Source organism: Sphaerodactylus townsendi, linkage group LG02 (genome assembly GCF_021028975.2).
Source record: "Sphaerodactylus townsendi isolate TG3544 linkage group LG02, MPM_Stown_v2.3, whole genome shotgun sequence".
Taxonomy (NCBI): Eukaryota; Metazoa; Chordata; class Lepidosauria; order Squamata; family Sphaerodactylidae; genus Sphaerodactylus; species Sphaerodactylus townsendi.
The window spans coordinates 51351882-51375647 of record NC_059426.1 but is presented as its reverse complement, the minus strand read 5'-3'; the positions used below and the strand labels follow the sequence as shown (position 1 = coordinate 51375647).

At 42.5% G+C, this 23766-nt stretch overlaps 1 protein-coding gene across 7 annotated transcripts in view; it reads left to right on the top strand.

The window, feature by feature from the left end:
• Window positions 1-20211, top strand: part of ACMSD (aminocarboxymuconate semialdehyde decarboxylase) — a 63416-nt gene extending 43205 nt beyond the window's left edge. For all 7 annotated transcript variants that reach the window (XM_048485267.1, XM_048485270.1, XM_048485269.1 and 4 more), the window contains 5 exons: window positions 2745-2838; window positions 6390-6485; window positions 8261-8433; window positions 18806-18904; window positions 19158-20211. In XM_048485267.1, the coding sequence (XP_048341224.1) occupies window positions 2745-2838; window positions 6390-6485; window positions 8261-8433; window positions 18806-18904; window positions 19158-19226 (531 nt within the window). In that variant the 3' untranslated portion in view covers window positions 19227-20211. The remainder of the gene's footprint in view (window positions 1-2744; window positions 2839-6389; window positions 6486-8260; window positions 8434-18805; window positions 18905-19157) is intronic.
• The last annotated feature ends 3555 nt before the right edge of the window (window positions 20212-23766 follow it).

The following is a 23766-nucleotide window of genomic DNA, read 5'->3' as shown; positions in this document are numbered from 1 at the left end:
GGTGGAGCACAGGCACCAAGGCTTGGCAGTTCGGCTCAGCCCAATCCGAGCCAGTTCAGATCCGAACTTGCGGTAGCATCCAAGATTCTCGGATGTGTTTTTATTTTTTGTGTGTTTTTGCGTTTTGGCCTGCAGGGGGCGCATTTTAGAGGTATCGGCACCAAAATTTCAGGGTATCATCAGGAGACTGTTTGGTTCAGGGGGGGGCCAAAGTTATGGACTCCCAAAAGGAGTGCCCCATCCCCATTGTTTCCAATGGGAGCCAATAGAAGATAGGGGCTGCCCCTTTGAGGGTCCATAACTTTTGGCCCCCTGAACCAAACTTCACCAAACGGGGGGGGGGGTGTCATCAGGACAGTCTCCTGAAGATACCCTGAAAGTTTTGTGACTGTGCCTTCAGTCCCCCCACCGGCTGCATCAGAAATTCCTCATTGACATCAATGGAAAAAAATTAATTCAGAAGAATCTTGGGCAAATTTCTGGGGGGCCTGTCAGGGATGCAGTTGTTAAGCTAGTGACACCAAAATTTCAGGACTCTATTTGTGTGTGCCCACAGAGTGGGCTCTGAGTGCAACCTGTGGCACCCGTGCCACAGGTTCGCCACCACTGCCATAATTCTATCAGGAAGAGACAGAAGGTATGGCAGACAGGAGCTACTACATCCTTCCTATGTCCTCACAGAATACAGAAACATTTCAAATGTATTAGTGAGGGAACAAAATATAACTGACTTATTCCAGTGTTTCAGCTCAAATGCTTGACTGCAAACATTTTTTGTTTGCCAACACAAGCTCTATTCCTTAGGGCTGTAACTGTATCTTACAGTGGCCTCTGCATGGAGAACTTTAGCTCTCCCTTGAGAACTTTGGCTCTACATATCTACGAAAGATTAATAATCAGATCAGTGATATTATATCTAAACAACAAACATTGTTCAAAGCATAAATAAAACTGGAAAATTACTCGGATTCCACTTCAGCAAGTCGGATAATTAATATACCTCTAGCTGCTCACTGAAATCAGACCTAAGGAGCTTACAGACAATTGGATCATTCAGTTTTATGATTAAAGGAAGGATGCATACCCACTAGGTGCCCTGTGGAGCCTTGCTGTTGGAATGAAAATTAAGAGTAAATAAATATAAATAACTGGTTGGCTATCTCATAGGATTTTGGAATGTTCTCACTATAACTCTTATTGTGATTTATGGGTTGCTTTTATTTTAACTAAACTACCTTTTATCATATTAAAAGATACTAAAGTTTCCTAATTGTTGGAAGAGAGACCCAAGAATTACGTTGGCAGTGGCCAAGTAGCTCTCCTCCATATTTTCCTTAAAGGAATAAAGGCACCCTATTTGATGCTCAACATCATTAGATCAAAGGAACATGAAAGAAGGAAATATAAATAATCTACATGCATTTATAATTAGCTGAAGATCAGAAGCCACTATTTGGGCAAATGGCCAAAGGGCAAAGTGTACAACAGCTGCCTCCCGCATCTCTCCCACTGCGCTCTCTCTCTCTGTACAAACCATTTTCTCTTGATGCCATCTCAGTGTCCAAAATCTAAAGCATCAAGTTAAAAAAAATCCTTGTGAGACACTGGTTGTAAAAATCTGAAAGTTTCTCTACAGCTGCTCCTACTTCCAAAGAGGCATCAACCTGTTTTTTTTACACTGAACATGGCTTACCACTCTAGAAATAGAAATGACTGTGGACAACCTCTTAAGGTTCATTGAAATACCAGCAGGAAGAATAATATTTCCTATTTAGTTGAGAGGTCTGCAAAATAGTAACAAAAATGAAAGTAAAATGGTAAATGCAAAATGCATATAAAACATTATTACAATAAGCAGGTTGAATCCAGCTATTAACAAGTTAATCATACATTTTATTCCATCATGTGTGTGTGTGTATTATCAAGTCACAGCTGACATGGCAGCCTCATAGGGTTTTCAAGGCAAGAGACATTTGGAGGTGGATTGCCTCGAAGTGGGCTTCCTGTGGAGAAGTAGGGCATAAAACCTAGTTCTCCAGATTAGAGCCCACTGCTCTTAACCACTATGCCGCACTCTCTTATCTCATCATACATTTTGGTAAAAGATCCAAGCAGCATCTGGATCTGAGGCATGGATGACAAAATAGATGGTCAACAGTAGACCTTAAGACTTGGAATTTGCCAATTTCCATGAGTCATTTATGTAACTTTCACTACCTGAAGAGGCTAAATTAAGGATCTCTTAAAACAGCATGATTGCAATCACACCAGATAACATAACTAGAACTGAATTAGGGAATAGATAATCTCTGCTTTAGCCTAAAAAAGAATATATTTCTTGTTCTTGTTTAAAATGAAGAAAATCCTGAAAATGTATTGAAAGCTAATTGACAATAGATGTAAAGGAAGTTCTTTTCTAGAGAGAGAGAGTATGTGTGTGCATATTCAGTAATGATATCTTATGGTCACTTTATATAGTTACCCATGCCAAACCTATATGTGGATTATCTTCAGTAGACCTTACTGAATGCTTAGCTCTTTTAAGCCATGTTGCTGCCAGGACAGGATGCACGTTATATATAAACCAGCTTCTCTTACAATATAACTATTACTCTTATAATAGTTTATTAGAAAGATTTATTTAAACAAAGGATTTTATGTTTTAAAATGGGTAGTTCTAATAGATGGGAATGTCCTGTATTTTCTAGTCCATTTAATGTTTTAATTCTCTCTGATCCATTAAGGCAGCTGAACACTTAAACTGCTGCATTTTTGTACATCCCTGGGACATGCAGACAGATGGACGGATGTCTAAATATTGGCTTCCCTGGCTTGTAGGTCAGTAGTTATGATGCTTAATCTACATTGTATTGTCGAATGTTTTCATGGCTGGAATCACCTGGCTGTTGTGAGTTTTCCAGGCTTTGCACTTGCAAATGATCCTCACCCCTTCCCACCTGAGAGGAGGGCAAAACAGATACCTGATCACACAAATCACTCCATCACTGTGCCACGAAGAGAAACACATCTTATAGTGACTTTCCTCTGAACATACCAGCCACAGGTGCAGGCAAAACATTAGGAGTTAAAATCACCAGACCACGGCCACACAGCCCGGAAAATCCACAAAAGTCACTTCATCTACATTTTTAATTCAATAGCATTAATGCATTCTGCAGAGGCCAAACTGGAAATGTATTACTGCTCCCCAAACAGCCACAGGCACTTACAGAGAGAAAGTTATTTCTGCCTGGATGTACAAGTAAAATTGCTAACCACTGGGAATAGATCTGAGTAACTTCAGGCTGCCTGATTATTCTAAATTCTGTAATATAAAGTCGCTTAAAGTCACTGGAAATTCTTAAAGGAGATTGAGAGCAAGCCTAAACAGGTGTGCTCAGAATCCTACTAAGGACTCTTACAGTTTTACTCCATTACCTGCATTACCTGGTCATTACCAAAGTAAGCATGATAGGTAGGAAGCATGAGTTCTAGAAATGCATTTCCCCATGAAACTAATGCATAAGTAGCATTGGATATTTCCTGAAAGAATTATGTAAAATATAAGCAAAGGATATGTGTGTTTTAGTTCTTGGCACCTCTGAGTAATGTCCAAATATGTCCTTAGTGCCTCTGTATCTGTCATAAGAACTCAAAAAGAGAAAGAGAGAGAAATAACAAGCATACAGTTCTGGGAATGGAGAAAGAAAGGGGAAGATAAAGGAAAAGGAGAAAAAAGGGATCAAGGGAATTAGGGTGTACTATAACAATGCCAAATATATTTTAGCAAAGAAATGGAATGTGAGGGTCAATTTCCATAGCCAGAGAAACTCCATTTTTTTCTTTTGCTACACAGCTTGTTTGAATGCAAATCTAAGTGGAACTAAAGTTGCACTTCTATGCACACAGAATTTCCATGTGGAAATAAGTCTCATTGAACTCAGTGAGACGTACTTTGCATGAACTTCAGTAGGACTAGGCAAAAGATGCCTACTGAAGCACAGTTTGGAATATTCCTAGTCTTCACAAAGTCCTTGCATAGCTTTGGGTTTTAAGGTGGTCGAGTCCAAAAGAAAACAATATCTAAAATTCCGTGTTCCAAGAGAAAAGTTACTGATTAAGGATCCATTCAGGAATGTTTCTGCAAATAGCTAGAAGGCAATTAGGCATGGAACAGAATAAACAGATGGGAAGTAGAAAAGAGGGTCAGTTGCAGAGAAATGTGTGGCTGCGACTTACTGTGGCCACTGTTGCGGCCCAAAAGCAAGAGGAGGCAAAGAGACAGCCCCCAGCACTGGCTGCATGAGGGCCAGTGTGGGCATATAATGTGGCCTGGCTGGATAGAGCAGTGGCTGCCAGACATTTAAGGCTGGGCTGGAGTACCCTAGCGGCTCTGTTCTGGCCACGCTCTGCCAACTTCACCCACCTACCCTCACTTTTTAAATTTTATTTAATGGTTTTGTTACTGGGTGTTTTCTTGCTTTTTAATTGTCACAGCTTGCAGTTTGTGCATGGGGACTGATTTGTTTTGGAGGGAGAAGGAGCCTTTGTACTGGCTCCTCCCTTTTGAGTGGATCCCCATAATGGGTCTTGGGGGTGGGTCGAGCTTTGGTACCACACGCCCAGGCAGGGACTGCTGGTCACTCACACCCCCAGGCAGCAAGGGGAGTTTCGTTTAGAGGCTGTTGCCCAGATAGCTCCCACTGTCTTAACGTTACTGGTTTTCCCCCCCAGAACTTGGGCCTGGGGATGAATACCACTGGAGGGCAGCAGGGGTGCTATGGTCAGCAAGGGTGTTGACCAGTGGTCAGATCTATTTCCAATGCTGCACCTTTGCTTTCTTTCCCAGCTTTTCCAATAAAGAGGCTGTGGCCAATTTCTTTTCACAAAAGCTTGTCCCATCTCTAATTGCGGGTCCTTGGCCTCCTTTGCCACTCCTCAAGCTGCAAAAGCTGGATCTTAGAATATTGCCCAAACGGACAAGCATCACAGCATTTTAAAGGGAAATATATTAAGTGCTCTGCTGTTGAACCATCATGCCAGTTCAATTCCACCTGTAGCTGATTAGAGAAATTGTTCAACACACAAAAAGATCTTAGTGTGAAAGAAACCTATGGGGTTGTGTCCAGGCAATAATTAATATGATAATCTGACTAAGTTATTCATGTAAGGCTTGATGCAAAGTTCACAAGTTTGTCAGGAAAAATGAACTGGTTGGAGGAGAAAGTGTTTATGCAAAGGAAAAAAAACATTTGAAAACTCAGATTCACCAGTACATTTGTATCAGCAACTGGGCATACTTGGAAGTAGACTTTAGAAGATGACTGCTGTAACCATGGGAACCAAGAATGGTGAATGTAAGCAGCTGGAGACTTTAGCTTTATACGCCTGCCTTTTTTTAAAAAAAAGCACTGTGATCAGAGAGATCAGCAGAGTGACTAAAATACTAAGCACGTACATTGAGATTTGAGTTATGAAATTCAACATCTCTGAAAATCCTAGAAACTGTGAATTGACTTAGACTAGGAAAAAGGTTATAATATATCAGCAGCTGTAGAAAGGTTGACTTGGATTGGTTCGGCTTGGCTTAGCTCAAAGGATAGAGCCTAACTAAAGAGGATGGTGACACTCCAGACACACAAGAGTAAAATATTTAAGGAGACAGTTTACGGTAATTAAGTACCTTTTTCTGCCTGTCATTTATTCAAGACCAAATCTACTTTTTTTTTGAAAAGGGCTAAAGGTACAAATTGACATATATATTATATGCTTTTGCTCTCTGCACTGAGTGCTGCCTGGGGCAGGTGTCCCCTTTGCCCTCCTCTGAGATCCTGCCCTGCACTTTTGCATTCCAAATCACCCACTCCCACCCGCCATACCTACTTTCTGGGAATACTAGTAATGCACACCCTAGCTCACTGCTTTACCATTTTCATATCAACAAATGGGATGAGTGTGGGAGGGGACTGTATAGTGAATCAGTGAAAATAAAGAGATCAGTAGCAGTAACATGCATCTTCCAGGATTTTTCAAACATGGCAGAGGATTGGATCCACTGGCAGAATTCATGGAAGGAGCTGACAGGGAGTATCATTGATTACCTTCCCCTTCCTGGAGCAGCCTGTTATGTCTTCTAAAACTCCTCAGTGAAGTTCAGAAAAGCACAGCAAGCAAAATGAACCTCAGGATGGGGAGCGCCGCAGCAATGAGAGGGCATCTAGTGGAATCAACCTTTTTTCCCTTGTTCTGCTTGGAGCTTGGGCCTCATAGATAATACTAAATTTCAAATAAATCATAGTTTGATGAAAAATGTGAATAATTGGAAAACCTTTTATGCATAACAGTACTGTAGACATAATACTGTATATAAAACTCTTTCTTGCTTCTAGGCATGCCTTCGGAAACAACCATTGCCATTTGCTCTATGATTATGGGAGGGATTTTTGAAAGTTTCCCCAAACTGAGAGTTTGCTTTGCCCATGGTGGTAAGTATCCTAGAACTGCATAGCTAGAAGAAATCCCAAATCTTCTCCAAAGCAGAATACTATATGTAGTCTACCCCTATAAGTTAACAGTGTAATTACAGTTAGATCTTCCCTGTCAGTTGGTTTAGGTGTAACTCTTCATAGGATTCATATTCTTCATATTCTTGCGCTATAAAACATAATCTAGATTTAATGTAGTATGTTACAAAGGACAGAAATTAGCAGTGCACCAAGCAAAAGATGAGCATACAGAATAGACTATGAGATAACTCACATAATGGATTGAGGATGAATGCTTAAGAGAAGGAGTTTGGATTTAAACCTGCTTTTCTCAACCATAAGGAGTCTCAAAGCAGCTTACAAACTCCTTCTCTTCCTCTTCCCACAACACACCTTGTGAGGTAGATAGGGCTGAGAGAGTTCTGAGAGAACTGTGACTAAGACAAGGTCACCCAGCAGGCTTCATGGGGAGGAGCAGGGAAACAAATCTAGTTCACCAGATAAAAGCCAACTGCTCATGTGGAGGAGTAGGGAATCAAATGTGGTTCTCCAGATTAGAGTCCACCACTCTTAACCATTACAACATGCTGGCTCTAGAAGGGAAAAGACCCCATAGATAAAATCTTTCCTAATTCCTAAATAATTATAGACTTTATTAAATAATTATAGACTTCATTAAAGACATCAGAAGAACAAAAACTAGAGTTTCAATGATGACTCTTCCCTTCTTTGCTATTTTCCCTGACAAATTGAACTGAGAGGAAATAGAAAATGTATCTGAAATAAGTGACAATGCAAAGTAGTCTAAAAGAGGTGCAAATCTCTTAAGGTTGAAGAGAGAAAGAATATGGAGCAGAAGAACAGAATGTCAGGGAGAAATATGGAAAAGTGGAACACAGATGAAATATTTCCCTTTTTAGACATCACGATATCATTTAGCGGAATCCTAACACCACCAGGATTTTTAATAAGATAATATTTTAAGATGCTATATGCAATAATAGCCTATTTCTTTTGTTAAAGCCGCAGTTGAATATTTAACTTCTCTCTTCTGTGCAGCATGTGAAAAATTCAAGAAATGTCATGGGAACAATTCCATTTAGTCTGCTTTTCAGGAAATTTTTATAAGTCAAAGCTTTTCATCTTTAAATGTAAGAACTGGGTTATACTGGAAGCATGTTATGGATCTATCATGGGATGAAGAAGGGGCCTTTATGAGATAGCAACTGGTTTTTCTGGTTCTTCAGAACCTCAGAGTATAATAATCTTGATTAGAAAAGGAATTTGTTCCAGTTTTACTGCTGGCATTAGGCACATATTTAATCACATGCTATTGCATTTTTTTCAGCAGAGACTCCTGTAGCTCTGAAGTGAAAAATAATTCAGGACGTGGAGGCACTGACTGGGCAACATTTCAGATTTTTTTTTCAAAATGTATGAAACATGTGAGGTTTATGAAGAGCAGCAAAATGTGAAAAGTGTGACCACTATGAAGAAGGGTTAGAAAATATTTTGGAGTATTTCAACATCCCCTTATTTGCTCTGAAAATATGCAGTTCCCCTAATTTACTGCTCCACTAGCAAACTAATTAATACAGTATTTTGCCAACTCTTTTTTATCATTGGGGTCATTTCTAACATAAATAAAATAGTTGACACTGTTTATATTATTTTGGGTTGCTGCCTCTGGACACATCTTGGCACTGATAGAACCTCAGTAGCACAATATGCTACTATTCATTCATTCTAAGGGCTTAATTGATATTTCTTTCCAGGTGGTTCTTTTCCTTTCACAGTAGGGCGCATTTCCCATGGATTCAAAGTGCGACCTGACTTGTGTGCCTTGGATAATAAAGTTGATCCAAAGAAATACCTTGGTTCATTCTACACTGATTCACTTGTCCATGATCCACATGCCCTGAAACTTCTCATAGATGTCATAGGAAAGGTAAGTGAAATAATGTCTCAATAAAGTTCTTGAACAGTGAGCCTTCTTCCTTCTACACCTCAGTAAAGCTGAGAGCTGCACACAAGAAGGTAAGTGGGAAAAAGCATGAAAAAACACCTATCAAGGCATTATCACATAAATGGCATAAAAGAGAATTATAATTAACCTACACAAGCACAAATTACTTACCGCTAGGCAAATGAAAAGCCCTGCCAAGGCTCTGGTGTCTTGCCTTTTCCTCCACTCAGCACTTGGGGAAAGTGGGGGAGAGCAAATTCTCTCAGGCTTGTATATTTTTGGTCCAGCCACCCCTCACCTCCTGGCTGGCTTTTGTTTTGTGTATTTGTAAGGCAGGGAAGGCGAGCTAGCAAGGGGGGATCACGAGGAGGCAAGGAGCCATGGGGGCATCATGTCAAGCCTGGTTGCATGAGGATAATGTGAGCAGGCAAGTTGACTCAGGGGGTGATGAATATGCTTTTTCTTTGCACACACACACACACCTTTAAAATGTTTAATAATGGTGGGTTCCACATGGGCCAAAAACAACTGTGGAAACGGTGTAAAATGGTTTAAAATTGTATAAACCCTTTTACACCTTTTTCACACCGCTGTTTTTGGCTCATGCGGAATCTGCCCCTGTAAAGAGTGGTTTTAATGAAGGCTGCACTTAAAAAAGAATTTTACTGTTCATACTCAGGACTACATTCACTTGCAGAAGGACCCTACTTTTACTTCTGCCAAAAAAAGACTGACCAAGTTCTTTTCATGGAAAAAGGTATAGTGAACTCTTTTGGCAACTCTGTAAAGCAACAACTACTGAAAATAAAAACAGTTTCCGGCTGCCAATCGTGCCTGCCTCTACACTCTTCATCCCAGCTGCACAATGATCCCAGCTGCACAATGATCCCAGCTACACTCTTCATCCCAACTGCACAAGTGAGGAGCATAGCAATGTGATAAGTGATAGTGTCTACAAAAGGCTAGAGGGCAAATCACATAAATCCCAGGTTAGGGACAGAGACAGAGTATACAAGTGTCTCTATGCTAATAGTAGAAGCATTCGACCTAAAATGGGGGAGCTGGAGTACAGAGTTTTGAAGGAGGACATTGATATAGTGGGCATCACAGAGACATGGTGGAATGAGGAGAACCAGTGGGATGCTGTTATCCCAGGTTACAGGCTCTACAGGAAGGATAGGACAGGGCGTATTGGGGGTGGGGTGGCCCTCTACATCAAAGAGAGCATAAAGTCACATAACATAGACAATGCAGGGGGAGCTGATTCCTCTACAGAAGCACTGTGGATATCAATACCAGGGTGAAGCATATGGATTTAACGAGTAGGAATATATTATCGCCACCCCCCCCTGACCCAAAGGGGGTGCACAAGAGGGATTCTGAGATGGAAAAGAAATTAGAGAGGCCAACAAAAAAGCAAAAAATGTCGTGGTATCATGGGCGCATTTTTTAACTATCCCCACATAAACTGAAAAAAATGCATGTTCAGGTCATAGTAAGGAGAGAACATTCCTGGATATGCTAAATGACTGTGGCTTAGGAGCAGACGGTTGTAGAACCAACCAGGGGAGAGGTGATCCTAGATCTAATTCTATGTGGGGACCTTAGGACCTGGTAAAAGGGAAGTCAGTGTTGTTGAGCCGAGCAGGGAACAGCCACCTCAATGCTGTCAGATTCAGTATCTCTGCATGCTTAACAAGTGACAACTACTAATGAAGTTACATCTGCCTTCAGAAAGGGAAATTTCTCAAAGATGAGGGGGGGATAGTGTGCAGGAAGCTGAAAGGGAAAATTGGTGAGAGTCAAAAATGTCCAAGGTGCTTGGAGGTTATTTAAAAACACAGTCGTAAAAGCTCAGCTTGAATGTGTTCCGCAGATTAGGAAAGGCAGCTACTTCAGTCCAAAAGAAAAGCCACCATGGTTAACAAGGGAGGTTGAGGAAATTATTAGGAAAAAAAAGATGTCTTTTAGAAAATGGAAGTCCAACTTAACTGATGAAGAATAACAGAGAGAACACAAATGGTGGCAAAAGAGAAGCAAGTTAGCTGTAAGGGAGGCAAAAAAGGATTATGCGAGGAACGCATGACATTATAACATCAAGATTCAGGCAACAAACAGTTCCTTCAAGTACATCAAAAGCAGGAAGCCAGCTAGGGTGGTGCTGCAGGGCCCGTTAGATGATGAAGGAACAAAAGGTGTGCTAAAAGATGACAGGGAGATTGCAGAGAAGCTGCTAATGAATTTCTTTGCATCTGTCTCGAATTCCAAGAGGGAGGTGAGGAAAATTCTGCACCTGGAACCAAGCTTCTTAGGAGGTGAATCCGAGGAACTAGCTAAGATAGTGGTAGACAAGGAAGAAGTTCTGGCAGCCATTGATAACCTAAATGCTACCAAATCCCCTCGCCCAGATTGCATCTTCATCCAAGAGTTCTTAAAGATCAAGCATGAAATTGCTGATGTTCCCTACATTAATATGCAACTTTATCCTGAAATCAGACTCCATCCTGAAGACTGGAAGATGGCTAACGTCACACCAATCTTAAGAAAGGGTCTAGGGGAACCCAGGAAACTACAGGCCAAAGTCAGTTCGACATCTGTTCCTGGTAAATTAGTAGAATCTATCATTAAAGATAAAAAATTATTAAACATGTAGAAAAGCAAGACCCGTTGAGGAAGAGTCAGCATGGCTTTGTAGTAGAGGCAAGTCCTGTCTTGCCAAACTTACTAGAGTCTTCGAAAGTGTAAACAGACATGTGATGGTGTGGAAACCATGGACATTGTTCACTCTTGGATTTCATAAAAGGCTTTTGACAAAGTTCCCTCACCAGGACTGTTGAGAAACTGAGCAATGAAGGGAATAAGAGGGGAAGTCCCCATGGATTAAAAAACTGGCTGAGGAACAGGGAAACAAAGGGTGGGTATAAATGGGAAGTTCCTCGCCACTGAGAGATGTAAGGAGTGGTAGTCTCCTAAGGATCCGTTCTTGGGACCAGTGCTCTTATTCAAATGACCCGGTAAGTAGGTGGTAGGTGGTGGCTAAGTTTGCAGATGATACCACCATGTAGGTGGCAAGAACCACAAGACGCGGGCGATTCCAAGTGGACCTTGATAAATTAGGTGGAGTGGGCTAAGAAATGGCACGCAGTCTAACAGCTAAATGTAAAGTGATGCAATATAGCAAAAAATCCAAACTCACATACACGCCACAGGGTCAGTGCTATCAGTCACAGACCAGGAAAGGGATTTTAAGGCCTAGTTGATAAAGGTTCCACAACGCAACCTAAATGCATGGCAGCTGTGAAAAGGCAAACTCTATGTGCTGGGGATCATTAGGAAAGGAGCTGATAATAAAACTGCAAGGATCGTCATGCCCCCTTATATAAAGCAGTGGTACACCGCACTTGAGTAATTGTGTTCAGTCTTGGTCAGCCTACATCTCAAAAAGGATATCATGAGATAGAAAAGTGCAGAGAAGGGCAACAGGATGATTGAAGGATTGGAGACCTTCCTTATGTAGAGGAGAGGCTGCAGCGCTTGGGGACTTTTAGTTTGGGGAGGAGACGCCTGAGGGGGGGATGGATTGAAGTCTATGTACCATGCATGGGGTAGAAAATGTTGACAGAGAGAAATTTTCCTTTCTCACAATACTAGGAACCAGGGCATTCATTGAAATGCTGGGGAAGAATTAGACTAATGGAAAAGGAAACACTTCTCTTCACCAACGTGGTGATTTGGTGTTTGGAATATGCTGCCACAGGAGGTGGTGATGGCCACTAACCTGGATAGCTTTAAAAAGGGCTTGGACAGATTTATGGAGGAGAAGTCAATTTATGGCTACCAATTTTGATCCTCCTTGATCTCAGATTGCAAATGCCTTAGCAGACCAGGTGCTCAGGAGCAGCAGCAGCAGAAGGCCATTGCTTTCACCTCCTGCATGTGAGCTCCCAAAGGCACCTGGTGGGCCACTGCGAGTAGCAGAATGCTGGACTAGATGGACTCTGGTCTGATCCAGCAGGCTAGTTCTTATGTTCTTAATGATACAATTGTGTTTTATCATGCCATGCTGCCAAAGCTTTTTAGGACATCCCATCTTCATGCTCAGAATGATACATCAGCCAGGTGAGCAAGCTCTGGCACAATGCTAGGATGGAATATTGACTCTGCCCCCATGCTAAGAGCTGCCTTTGGTTCCAGGAACTGTGCAGGACTGACTGAACTAGACTGAAGGACTGAGGTACAGGAGGCTGACTGAGAAGACAGTTGGTAGAAGGCTGAAGGCTCGTTGCTAGGCAGAGGCGTAGCAAGGGGGAAAAGTGCCTGGTGCACCGGTGTGTCCTTTGTCCCTGTCCCCCCCACGCCCCCACAGTGGGGTGCACCTGGTGCGTCGCACCCACCCCCCATCCCCTTGGAACTACGCCTCTGCTGCTTGGTAGGAGCTACAGTGGCAGTCTGTAGCCAAAAATATTTTAATCCATGATTTGTCATATGCTGTTATTTTTTAAAAGAGAAAAATCACACTGATTGTAATGGCCACTCCTTTCTAAAAAAATGCATATAGGGAATTGGTTTCTGTTCCCCAAAGAAACATACCTTGTGCAGATTACATCTTCAGGATGATCATGCACTACCATAAAGCTCACCTAGCCTGTTCAAGGTTAGAATCTATACTGATTTAATAATCTGCTGTGTCAGTTTAATAATCACCCATCTGAACGACTCTTTACTTATAACCAAGCCGAGTTTTGCCCTTTCACTGCAATAGGGCAGGATATGCACAACACTAGTGAAGAGTTAATAGAAAGCAGAATTACCCTGTTGAAAAGGTTAATCAGGGACATCCCTAGTTTATGCCTCCTATGCAATCACAATTGCTCTCTGCACAGATTTTTCCCATGGTGGAATACTAAAACAGAGAGAAGAGTCAGATGGGTTTCTACACAGCCGATTGCAGCTGTCTAGTGCCAGTGAATTAAGTGTCTCCTCTGCCTTTTGAGACATGCATCTTCCCTTCATACACTGCAATATTCATGAGAAGACAACAGGGCACCTAAACCAGATCCAAGGTTCTGATTTCACTCCAACAGAGTTTCCCGTGAAATTTTAGCATAGACTGCTTCTTTCAGAAACTCCATAGTGACACCTATTGGATATTCTGTAGTAGTTGACAGAAGCAGAAAGGAAATTTTCCTTCCACAGATTAGGAATTTGAACAGCGAACATTTCAGTACACAAGAACATCTCTTACAGTACCAGAAGCGCAAAGCTATGAAGATCTGTGGAAGCCCTTGCAGTTGCATGCCTGTAATATGTTAGTGATAGTGGCAGAGGGGTACTTCCTTTTCTGTAACCACTGCACTGGCAACTCAATCATTTAAAGCAGTTTGTGACTTGACAACACCTAAATCCAACTCTATTGTTCCAGTTTTAATATATATGTGTTGCCGAAGTGAGCACAATCTAACTGTCACTAATACTAATTTGGTCCATAGCTGTGATTTTCATTTAACTTACAGCCCCATCCAAGAGCCGGGTGCCCGGCTGTAGCCATGCCTGGCCACCACCTGCACTGTAGCCATGCCTGGCCACCACCTGCAAAGAGGCTTCCTGGTGGCGTGCGGAGGCTCAAAAAGTGAAAATGCCTCCCTGTTGACAAGAAGCCTCCATGGAGATCAGTAGACTTACACTGTCCAAGAGGGTCACACAAGTCTGCAGACCTGGCCGCCGAGATAATGCTGTGAATGGCTCGGAGGCAGCCAACTAAAGTCCCCCTCTTGGCCACACCTCCAGCCAGCAGGGGCAGGGGCATTGGGACACTGATGCTGCATCTAGTGCATTGGGAGGAATGGTGGCAACCCCACGCCTAAGGAATTGCCCTTCTGCCAGAGTAAGTGCCCTGGAGAGGGCAAATTCATCAGTGTGGCTGTGCGACGCTTCCATTGGGATGGCTCCCAGTATATTATACAGTCTTTGATCAGACATGTGGAGTGATTACATTTAAAACCTCAAAAGCTCTGAATAAGAACTCAATATACAGATTGTTCATAATGCAAATGTAGCATAAAAGAAAAACTCTAACAAAAGGTAATTAAATTAATAAAATATCCTATGTTCAGTTGATATTTCTGTTTGGTAGAGACCTGGGGCATTTTGTCGGACAAGAGTTTTGACCAATTCAGATTCTGACCTTATTTGGAACTGAATCTAAGAGTGAACAAATGAGCTTGAGTGGAACAGCTTCATAGAATGGACAGTGAAAGAAGACATATTCCAGTGTTTCCATTTGTCTTAGTTCTCATGGACACGCTGCTCTAGGGGTCTTTCTATACCTACCATCCAGTACTGCTGTTGGTAAAGCCAAGCATCTCACTAAAGTAACTACCCTTCTATAGTTGTTTACATCTAGGAATGAGATATTAAGAACATAAGAACATAAGAAAGAGCCTGCTGGCTCAGACCAGAGTCCATCTAGTCCAGCACTCTGCTACTCGCAGTGGCCCACCAGGTGCCTTTGGGAGCTCACATGCAGGAGGTGAAAGCAATGGCCTTCTGCTGCTGCTGCTGCTCCTGAGCACCTGGTCTGCTAAGGCATTTGCAATCTGAGATCAAGGAGGATCAAGATTGGTAGCCATAAATCGACTTCTCCATAAATCTGTCCAAGCCCTTTTTAAAGCTATCCAGGTTAGTGGCCATCACCACCTCCTGTGGCAGCATATTCCAAACACCAATCACACATTATGTGAAGAAGTGTTTCCTTTTATTAGCCCTTATTCTTCCCCCCAGCATTTTCAGTGTTTGCTCCCTGATTTTAGTATTGTGAGAGAGAGAAATTTACCCATCCAAAATCACAAAAAAAATTTATACTCTCATATTAGACGTCTGTTTTAAAAACCTTCATTTGGTAAGGATGAGACTAAACGTTTACCATTGTACTCATCCAAAATCAAAATCTAAAAACAAATCAAAATGCATATAATACCTTCTGTTGAGCCCAATTATAGGCCAGTCTTCAATTTCTGTTCTCCAGGACTGGTGATTCAGGCTACCAGGAAATGTTCTGATGGATCATTGGCTATCCTGGAATGACAAAGTCGGATTTAGGTGTTGTCAAATCACAAACTGCTTTAAATGACTGAGTTGCCAGCTTGTCTGCCAGGGCCTTCCCAGCCCCAAGTGAAAGACAACTGTTGTCCACTGCTGTTGTGAGCAGGTTCCTCATTGCCACATGAGGCAGGAGAAGCCTGGCTCAGCCTGGCTAGGGAGAGATGCACCTTGCCTCATCTTGCCCACTGAGGGATGTTCCTGGCCCAGACTTGCTTACTCTCTGCTGGCGAGGGATGTGTCCTACAAAAAATGGACCTGGCCTCACCCTGCCCAGCCTGGTGAAGAATGGACCATCCTCACCTGATGAGGGATGCACTCAGCTTGGGGACATACACCCAGTTTGGTGATTGACAGGTTCAAGGTGGCCTTACTTGGCAGAGGTGTGCCCTGCCCTGCCTTGGCTTGCTTGCATCAGATGTTGAAGGCCAGGCTCAGCCTGGCCTTGCCTGACTGAAAGCAACACACCCAGCCTCCCTCTGTGCTGTGCTGAGGTGCCCAGGAAAGCTGCATAGCATGGGGCTGATGGATGGGTAAATTTGTTCTCCCTCCTGAAGGGGTCAGAGTAGATTGGGAGCAAGGCCTTTTTCCCTCCAGCCCACCCTTCCAGGGAAGAAGAAACATTTTTAAACCACATTTTTTCTCTACCATATGGAGTCTTAAAGCAGCTTACAGCTGGATACAACTTTCCAGGGTGATACCATTAGATTGTTCAAGTAGACCTTTGGTCGCTTTGGTCTGTTGTCTGATTGGACGTAAGAATTTTCATTAGAGGTGCATAGGATTTGTTGGGGGAAGAGAGAAAGACCACACCACCAAATGAGATTGTCTGGAGTTTTTGGGTTGGGTGGATGACGAAATGTAGAGCTGGGTGGCATCAATATGCAAATGACATCCATCTTTACATTTCATTATCCAAGATTCCAGATACATATGTCTTCTTTCTAAGCAGGTACTTAGAGGCTAATGTCTGTTTTATGCAAATTAATAGAAACTGTAATCAATGATCAGATTATTAGCCACATAGAGAAACAAGGGGAATGAGGGAAAATCAGTGTTGCTTCTGCAAATGGAAGTTTCATCACCAGAGTTTGGGAGTCTTCAAGAAAGTGAACTAATATGCAGCTAATAGTGACCGAGTAGTCTTTATAAACTTGGACTTTTAGAAAGTTCTTGACAAGGTACCACATCAAAGAGTCCTGAGTATGAGAATACGATGCATTCTCTTAAGCGTTAAGAAAAGAATTGGACAACTAGGAACAATAATCTGGCCAAATTTGGGGTAGCAGTTTTAGTATAGGACAGGTTGGGAAAAATAGTACAGAGAAGATGATGACTGGCAGATGGCTGCAGGCCCAGTAGAGCTTCTGACTGAGAATTCAATTTGTGGGGATAAAAGGATATTGGCAAGGAAAAAATGGAAGGATGGCACATTGAATTTGGATGATCGGGGGGAATTTTAATAACCGGTCACTGATCTTCTCCGCCAAATTTAGTGTGGTTTTTGGTGCAAAAATTACACATAATCCGTTAGACAAAGGATCTGTCTTAAGGAGGAAAAACTATTAAACTTCAAAACAAATCAGGATCTTATCATTAGAACTTGGAATATTTCTCCCTCTGAGTGTGTCTGTGCTCATATTAGGGACTGAAAGATGATGCTTTTGTATTTCTGCCAGAACCAGGATATGGCTTCTTTGCTGATTCTGCTCTGAATAAGCTGCCAGTTCAGAGTTTACAGGCATTGCCAAAGGCTGGCCTGGCTGAACCCACATAAAAATCTAGCCGTCAGATTCCACTGATGAGATCATATTTAATTCCTGAATGTGCTCCTGTATTCCAAACCAAAGGGCTGTGGTGGCTGGTGACGGCGCCATTCCCACACCACCTCCAGAGGGTATCCAAGCAGCGTGCGGAGGCAACAGAAACTTGGAAAACCTCTGGTCACCTGAATGCCTTCTGTAGGGCAAAATGGATTTGCACCACCCTTTCGGGTGGCATTGAGTTGGAAGTCTGCGCCAGGGGCTTCCTTGGCTCAAAAGCCCAGTAGAAGTCAACTAAAGTTCGCTCTACCCCTAGGAATGCACTTAGCCCACCTCCAGTTGTGCCGGCAGCCAGGTTGAGGCTGGCACACTTTTCAGGTAGCAGGCCTTTCTGGGTCAGGTGCTGTGGAGCTCTGTGGCACCTGTCCGCTTCTCTGTTTCCCCAGTGCCACTTATGCCAGCAGGGTGGGCAAATGTGCCAGCGCAGCCGCGTGCCAGTTCCTAAACTTATTCTTTATAGGTATATTCCCCCGATATGGCAGGTCTATTGCATTTTTATGCAGTGGTTATGTGGCCAAGTTTTCCCCAAACAGAAATGAGAATTGGTGTGTCACTTTGACAATGTAGTTGTTCCTGCCACTTCCCACCTTTGGCCACATGAAAAGATACCCTATGTACACACACTTTCAGGAACACACCTGGACTATTTTTATTGTTATTCTTCATCTTAACTTTGTGATGAACCAAACAACCTGTGCTGTTGTATCTTTATTGCAGCAACTTTATTTGATTTACAAATGCAGTCTGGAGTCCCTGATATGGACTGAGACTACAGCAATATGAGAAAGAGATGTGCAGCCCAATCCAACTGTGTGTGTGGGGGGGGGAGGGAGGAATCAGGCTACAGAGCTGGCATGAGGCTGTGCTGGGGTGTTTGCCCACTCTGCCTGTGTAAGTAACACTAATCTGGCAGGGAGGGCAAACTGGGAGGTGGGCAGGCACAGCACAGCTCAGTGATGGCCAACCCAGAAATTCCTGGCCCCTTATGAGCTGCACGGGCCTAAGTCTGGGCTATGGCTGTTCTTGGGGATGAAGCTGACTTTAGTCGACTTCCACTGTCCTTTCAGGTTGGGAATAACCCTCGAAGTTATGCCACCCTATGGAAGGCTTTCCAGGTGGCCTTTTTTTCTCTCTTTTTTTGCTCCCTCCCTGAGCTGCCAAAATGCCCTCTGGAGGTAGCATAGAAGTGACAACACCCCCAGCTGCTGCAGCCTCTGGATTGGGCCATAAGTCTTCCTCAGTCTTGCTGATCTATATCCCCCTTCTCTCTGACTGATTTTAAGAGTCTATGAATTGCATGTTATGCATTAAAAATGCCAATATAAATTTTGTGCTGATCTATACAAATGTCATGCTTTTAGTCAGACCCTGGGGAGTTGGAAAATGTGTATCTAATAGATGCTAATAGTGCCTTCCACTGTTTATATTTGCAGGACAAGGTAATGCTGGGAACAGATTACCCTTTCCCACTAGGGGAAAAAGAACCTGGAAAATTGATCGACTCCATGGAGGAGTTTGAAGAGGATCTAAAGGTACAGTTATTACTTCTTTGTAGTTTCAAAGGCTGAACTGCTATTTTAATATATCTTTTTTAAAAAGTACTGAAATGATTCTTCTTACCCAAAGTGTTCTTATTCCTGTCTTATCAGCCTGAGTAACACTGAAGCATATATTGAACCCCAAAAGGAGCAGAAATCAGTACAAAAGCATATCTCTGCCTTTAGCTATTATGTGTGTACAAAAATATCTGTAAGACCCTCAAAAACATAATTATGTTTTTTACAGGATAAGCTGAAGTTTGACAACGCTCTCAAATTTTTGAATCTTGACAGAAAACAGTTTGAATTCCATTAAAAGTGCTACAACATATATCAACAATGCTAGGGGTTTTTTTATGTACAACCACACTTCTATATGCTTCTGTGGTTTTGGACTGACTGCATAAATGTCCATGATTCCTTGTTATATACAGAATGGAATATTTCACTTCTTTCATTTAAAAAGAGAGCCACAGTTTTGTAATCTGTGTGTTGAAACTGAATACACTTTCAAAAATAGGGCAGTTCTTTCCTTTACCAAGTTTACACTGATGGATAGAGGTTTCACGACTGTTCATGCACACAGGATGCACAAGAGGGTAGCTGAATGCATTTTTCCCAATCCAGTATCTCATATGTCAAGCCTAACATGACATGGATGATGTGATCCTTCTTCTTATACAGGCATTCAGCAGTTGCTCACTAGGCATTCACATTCTACTCCTCACTCAAAGTGTGTGGGAGGGAGAGGACAGTATGACCAACACAAATCTGGATCTGATCCTCCTAAATCCAATTTCCAAGAAATAACCCTTCTGAATCAACCCAACAACTTATTGAAACCTTGAGTATCAGCATGTCCAAAAAGTCCTTTCTCCATTTCAGTTATTGTGTATTAACCACGCCCATTATAGCTCCCATTTCCCTTCAGTAACAACACCAAAACATCTGCCCTAGGCAAACTAGTAGAAAGTGCAATCAAAGACAAAATTATTCAGCATACAGAAGAACAAAGCCTGCTGAAGGAAAATTATCGTGGGTTCTGCAAATGGAAGTCCTGCTGACTAACATTTTGGAGCTCTTTGAGAAAGTGAACAAACATGTAGATAATGGTGACCCAGGGAACATTATATACTTGGACTTTCAAAAACCTTTTGATATGGTACTTCACCAAAGTCTCCTGAGTAGAATCATAGAATGACCGAGTTGGAAGAGACCATAAGGGCCATCAAGTCCAATCCCCTGTCATGCAGGAATACACAAAGCACGCTTGGCAGATGCCATCCAGCCTCTGTTTAAAAACCTCCAGTCTCCACCACCCTCCAAGGGAGTGTATTCCACTGTTGAACAGCCCTTACTGTCAAGAAGTTCTTCCTAATGCTTAGATGGAATCTCTTTTCCTGGACCTTGAATCCATTACTCCTTGACCTAGTCTCTGGAGCAACAGAAAACAAACTTGTGCCATCTTCAAGATGACATCCCATCAAATATTTAAATATGGCTATCATATTGTTAGGTCTCGCAACCTGAAACCTATAAACGGACTCTGAAGTATTGATCAGTAGCATTTATTGAATAGGCATCGAAGCACCACACTTGGCAAAGCCAATTCTGTCGACACTGGCATTCATAGTCTATCCCCCGTAGAGAGCCCCCCTCCTATTTTCCCAAGAGTTTGTGAAAAATAGTCTTTGGAGCTGAGGTGCCCCAAGGTCAGCAGTAGATAGCAAAAGAAAGCCACCTGGCTTCCCGCCCTACGAGATAACGGATGTAACACAGCTCCCATGGGACAGGAGTACCAAAGGAAGCCTAGTTGTCTATAAAGCGTGTGAAGCCATACAGTAAAGATCAAGGAAAGAATGCACAGATGGCAGAGGATACATATAGCAGGCTGGTTACATATATATTTCTAGCAGTAGAAATTTGTTATTTTAAGCAGTTGTACAATTCCAGGAATGTATCTCAATCATCTATATAGCATCCCCCTGACACATGTCACCCTTCACCTTTTCTTCTTCAGACTAAACATACCCAGCTCCCTAGATCATTCCTCATAGGACATTGAAGTCAGATGTTTTACCATTTTGGTCACCTTCCTCTGGACCCGTTCCAGCTTGTCAATATCCTTCTTGAATTTCTGCAGAGATTACCATTTGCCTACCTGCTAGGAAGAACAAGATGGATAGCTGTTGTAAAACATGATTTGGTTAGTGAGATTTTTGAGATTGGGTTGACTGATTAATTAGTTTACCTCCCCATGTGAGAGTAAGTTCCCTAAACCTGGATTGGGAGAGTCTTCTTACAAGCAAAGGCAGGAAGCGTTAAAAAGATTCATAACAACTGGGAGTTTTGGCCTCCCCAAATTGAGGCAAGCAGTGGGAAAGCGGGACAGGCAAGCGTGAGGTGGGTGAACAGTGGTCAAATGTGCCCCCACATGACCCAGGCGAATGGTGCCTGCGTCTTTAGCCCCTTCAAGGTACGCCATTGTTTTGGCCAAATGCTGGGAGCCACATTTCTCTGCATGGAGCTAGTGGAGGTCTGAATATGCAGACATCCAGATGACAATGTTGGAGGTAACTGTTCTGTATTGTCAAGTTTATCTCTGTGTTATGTTATCTATTAGATGTGTAACCATTAAGGTGATTAGTATTTTCCCTGTCTTATGCTCATATCTTAATCTGTAGCAGTAAAGCCTTTCATGTTTAACACAGCAGACTGTGATTCAACTCCTATTTGTGTATCTCAGATCACTTGCTCACACTTAAACGGGAGAAGAGCTGAAACAGGTGAGAAACTGTCCTTTGTACTTGTTCAGAAGCAGTCTTTAGTAGTATTCCCCAAGTCACTGGTAACATGGAGGGCTGGATTTCTTGGGATGGTGACACAAATAACATAAACATGCATTACGCAACATGAACATGCAACACATATATAAGCAGTCATAGACCCAAGGCAGGCTTCTGATGGGCTTGTAGTGGATAGTTCAATTAAAATGTCAACCTAGTGTGTGGCAGCAGCGGCAAAGGCAAACTCTATGCTGGAAACTATTAGAGTAAGGATTGAAAATAAAGCAGCTAGTGTGGTGTAGTGGTTAAGAGCAGCAGGCTCTAATCTGGAGAACGGGTTTTGATTTCCTAGTCATTCAAGCAAAGTCTGCTTGGTGACCTTGGGCCAGTTATAGTTCTCTCAGCCTACTCAGAGGCAGGCAATGGCAAACCACCTCTGAACATTTCTACTGGTTTACTATAAGATTTAATGGCACTTGCCACCACCATTATCATATTCCTGGCTGTGGTTGCATTTGGAACCCTGCATGCAGTTCTGTTCACTGAATTTCAAAAACAGCACTGCACAGCATAGAGCGAATAAATGAAGAAAACGCTTTCTTCCTCTCCCAAAACACTAGGGCATTCAATTGAGTTGATAAGCAGTAGTGTCAAGATGGACAAAATAAAACACTTTTTTAAACTCAAGAGGTAATTAAAATGTGGAATTTGTTGCCAGAGGATGTAGCAATCGCCACAGGCATAAAGATTATATAGATTCATGAAGGATATGTCTACTAATGGTGACTAAAGGGAACCTCCATATTTGGAAACAGTAGACCTTTGAATACTAATGCAATATAGGGGAAGGTCTTGGCCTCTTGTTGGCATTTCACTGGCTGGCCACTGTGTGAGACACAAGGCTGCACTAGCTATGCAGCAGAGCTCATGTTCTTATTGCTGCAGAGGATCCCATCTCCAAACAGGTTAGACAGCATCAGACAACTGTGCTTCTTTTAGCTCTATTAGTTAGGATCACAATGTAGTTCATCACACCAAGCATATTCCCATTGCACAACTGCTCCAAAGGCCTATACAAAATTGTGACTTTCATTCTGAGGAGCCGGTGTCGTACAATGCCAAGACCTTAGTTTAAATATCCGCTCTGCAGTTTACCTCTCTTAATTGACTCTGGGCTAGTTACCCTCTCTGTCAAATCTACCTCACAGGGCTGTCAGAACAAAGGATAACTAAATTTGGTTGGGATACCTTGGAAAAAAGGGTGGGATAAAAATTCACTAGTTGGGAGAATAGATAATTCAGAAGGATTTCGAGTGCAACTCTCATGTTCCTAGCTGTGCAGCCTAAACCAAAACAGCTCATCACAGAGCTGCATTTTCCTAAAAGATACCTTATTTCCCAGTGGGAGAAACAGCAATGGAGTGTAACCCGTTTCACTGGGGAACCTCCGCGGAGTGGTCTCTGTAACATCTCCTTCTAGTTCGACAATTTCGTTTCATTTAATAATTTGATGTCTAGGTTCTCAAGAGCGCAGTATCCACTATGGGTATTCAACTGAACGCTTCCCCATACGTTCCTCAACTCTTTCACTTCCAACTCACTATTATACCATAATAGTAAAAGCCAGAGCGCTGTCACTCGACGTCCCCAAGGAATCTGCCTAAAAACCTATTGAAATACATAATGTTCTGATTCCACTTTTGTTTGACCACAGATTGTTAAAAAATGTGACCACGTGACCTGACCTCCTCGTCTCCCTTTGGGCGACTTCAGTGACGCACTTCCGGTGCAACATGGGAAAAGGCCCTTTGTTACCTTCCAACCCCAAATATTTTTAATAGTAAGAGATGCAAAATCCTAGAGCGACACCACTTTGCAGCTGGTAGATCCCATGGCTCCTTTCTACGCTTCACCGGAAGTTTCAGCTACATTTCGCTCTAGCCTTTTTTTTCTTCTAACCACTGCCCATTTCCCCGATCAAGAAGGGGTACTTAAAAAGGACCCGTGACCAATCCCCTCACAACTCTATGGTTTATTAAAATCGGGAGTCTGGACCCTCCCAGAAACTCC